Genomic DNA, 3,369 nt, shown 5'->3' on the forward strand with positions numbered 1-3,369 from the left:
GCCTCCCTGCCGCTCCGACCAGCTCCATGGCTCAGGCCAGCGCTGCTATCTTTGTTGCATCAATTTGCATATTCCCTCCTTATTGGCTGTAGGCATATTACTCTTTTATTGAATACGATAAACTGATTCTATGAAAAGAGATAACATGAATTCCTAAAGTTTCCTGAAATATGTTCCATGGGTTGCTAATAGTAATTACCAGTTTTAACAAAATGTGGGGGAGGAGTGGTTCATAGATAAATGTGGGTATGAACTGCTATATTTTAAATAAAGGTTTTAAAAACTATATTTTAAGCAGAATTTTTAGGAACTTCAAGAGTGTAAGTATACCAAGAAATTCCAAGAATGGGTATGAGGCATTCCCTAAAAGTATTGGCCTAAGATACCCATTTTACAGGAATTAATTGTGAGGGCAGAATTCCAAACCTTGGGAAAGTTCAAACTACTGTATGAATAATTTATAATATTACTGACATAGCAAGGATAAATGGAGAGAAATCTCTCTAAACATTTCCTTTTCACATAAAAAAAAAACACGCTGAACACATTTTTGCTAAATACAGTTTGTATGATCAGTATTATAGTCTGAATGTATCCCCTCAAATTCATATGCTGAAGTCCTAACCCCTAGTACCTGAGAATGTGATTGTATTTGGGGCGAGGGTCTTTAAAGAGGTGATTATTTTAAAAGGAGGTGATTAGGATGGACCTAATGATGGCACTCCTATAGAAAGAGGAACCTTGGAAACAGACACGTACAGAGAAAAGATGATGTAAAGGCACAGGGAGAAGAAGGTCATCTATAAGCCAAGGAGAGAGGCCTCACAAGAAACCAACTCAGATCTCAGGCTTCTAGCCTCTAGAACTTTCTGTCACTGAAGTCACCCAGTGTGGAGCACTGAGTTATGGAAAACAAATATAGTCCCCCCTGGATCTCTGATTTCCCCTTCCTCCCATCACTGTCTAAGGCATTCTAATATGTCCGTAGACTCTGGATTACTGTCTTTATTTGCTTACCGTAGTATTTCTGTTATCCTTTGTGGGAAATTCTCTTTTCACCAGACACTCTCTGATAGACTCACACATTTGCGAGCCAGTTTGAAATTGATCCCTTTGTACATAGGACACATCTGTGAAACTAGGACGCGTCTGGTTCAGGGCAACTCTAGCTTCCAAGGTCTCCTTTTGATGTGGCGGACTTTGCTTCTTTTTCAGTGCACTCAATTCTTTCACTGTCATCTCTAATTTCATTCTGAGTTGTCTTCCTTCCTCCCGGGCACTGTTCCTCTCAGCTCGAACTTTACTCCACTTTTCCCTCCAGTTGGCTGTGCAGTCTGACCACCACCGCATGGTCTTCTCCATCTGAGCAGCTCTGGCCTTGACTTCTTCAAGTTCCCGCAGGCGCAGCTCTTCACAAATATCCCATTCATTGGTGTTGCACGCGTGAGCACAGAAGCTGTGGGCACCATGAGACTGTAGCCCATTCACTGGCCAACAGGAATTAAAGGTATCCCTGGGGACTGAGGCAGGTGTTCCCATGTCAGGAGGTGGTTTAACTGCTGACTGCTGCATCCCGAAGATTTGTGTTTCCTCAATTAACCGATAAATGGATTCTAAATTCATATTTATCTTTTCAGACCTAAGAAAGGACAAACAAAAAACCCACATAATTAACTTTTGAAATTCCCTTGCAGTTACAAAAGCAAAACTTACATTTAAAATTTTTGGAAAAAAAATAATGCATCTTTTCAATATTGAATATTTTCTTTTAAGCATAACTAAAATATAGAGAAACTTATGCATTTGTAATTACCCTGAAAAATAAAACACAGGAATTGCTTATATTGAATTTTACCAAACAAATACAAATAAAAATATGAAGATACAATTGTGGACAGCATATCACATGAGTAATTCATTTTAACAAATCTAATGCTATGCATGTAATATTTAGTGTAACACATATTGTCCATTTACTATTAGATGGTCCCCTTTCCCCTGCTAATAACTAAAGCACAATTTGTTTGGGTGAAATGCAGACTTTATTGATCGCTGGCAGGCTAAGCCCCTGTCCCAGTCCCAAAGACTAAATTGTGATTGGTCTAAATATTCCCTGATGACCTCATTTCATTGGCCATTCATTGGTCTCAAGTAAGCATACAGCCTGGTTCTACTGGTGAAATGTGAGGGAAAGTCTGCTGGAGAAATTCCCTGCCTACAAACATTTGAAAACATCAGAATAAGAAACCCTTTTCCTCTGCTCTCTTCCTTCCTAAACAAAGACATGATTCTGGATAAGGTGAGTGTACAGTTACCCTTTAACATTGAAAATGGTGGAACAGAATAGTTTATTGACCGAGCTCTGCATTAATGCCCTGGTTTCCTTGCTCTGTGAGAAAGATTACCTCTTTTTACTAAAACTTTGATCATTGAGTTTCCTGTTACTTGCAGTCAAAAGGATATCTACTACATGAATTAATTCTTGCTATGGTTAATATATTATGATAGCTTCTAAAAATAGGATATTTAGAATAACAAATGGTCTTTGTCTTTATATTCCAGAGAATTAGATAAGCACATATAATAAAAATAGATAATTAACAGTATAAAAATATATTTATTCAATCTTTTTAACACATCTTATGGGTTAGGTCGGTGTTAGCTTCCTAGGCTATGGACAGGGTGCTCTCAGAGCACAGCAAAAGAAGAGAAAACTGTCTTCGAAAACTGAAGTCTTCTCAGCAGAGATAAACTAAACAGAGTTTTAGCACTTTCAAAGCTTTCTCACAAAATTAAAAACAGCTTTCTATATAAAATAGCAACAAGCAAATTAATTTGTAAATTCAAATACTTCTTATCAATTATGCAGATCCATTACTTATTCAATATAGCAATATTGCTATACTGAGGATATAGCAGTTCGAATATTTTAAAATAAATGCTTAACATATGCAGGTTAATCTACAAGTTAGTAAAGCTGTGTGTTTGTATAAGATTGCCTATTTTTATTATCAAAGAAGATTTTCTGGTGCATATAATTTATGTACAAGAAATTAATTTCTCTCAGTTTTCCATTTGCTTTTACACTGACTGGCCAGATTATTATGACCACCTGACGTTTGTAGGCAATTAGCTATAATTTTGCGCTGAAGTTGCTAGAGGGCCAGCCTCTGCTGTTAGGGTCGCTGCCAGCTTCTGAGCTGCAGTCTAAGAAACAATGTTTCAATTATAGAAGCCAAACAAATCCAGATACCTGCTTTCAGCAGCCGAGGTCTCAGAGCTGGAGTCGAGCCTCAGAGCTAAAGCCGGCTCTCAGTTCCAGTGACAGCCATACAAGGTAAATAAATCCCAGAATAAATTGATTATGGG

General features: G+C 37.7%; 1 protein-coding gene across 1 annotated transcript in view; it reads right to left on the reverse strand.

The window, feature by feature from the left end:
* The window catches only part of CCDC102B (coiled-coil domain containing 102B), a 91,214-nt gene extending 89,582 nt beyond the window's left edge, over positions 1-1,632 (reverse strand). Inside the window, exon 1 of the mRNA XM_015562769.1 lies at positions 1,018-1,632. Within this exon, the coding sequence (XP_015418255.1) occupies positions 1,018-1,623 (606 nt within the window). The 5' untranslated portion in view covers positions 1,624-1,632. The remainder of the gene's footprint in view (positions 1-1,017) is intronic.
* Between the last annotated feature and the right edge of the window lie 1,737 nt (positions 1,633-3,369).

The sequence above is a fragment of the Myotis davidii genome, unplaced genomic scaffold, assembly GCF_000327345.1.
Source record: "Myotis davidii unplaced genomic scaffold, ASM32734v1 scaffold96, whole genome shotgun sequence".
Taxonomy (NCBI): Eukaryota; Metazoa; Chordata; class Mammalia; order Chiroptera; family Vespertilionidae; genus Myotis; species Myotis davidii.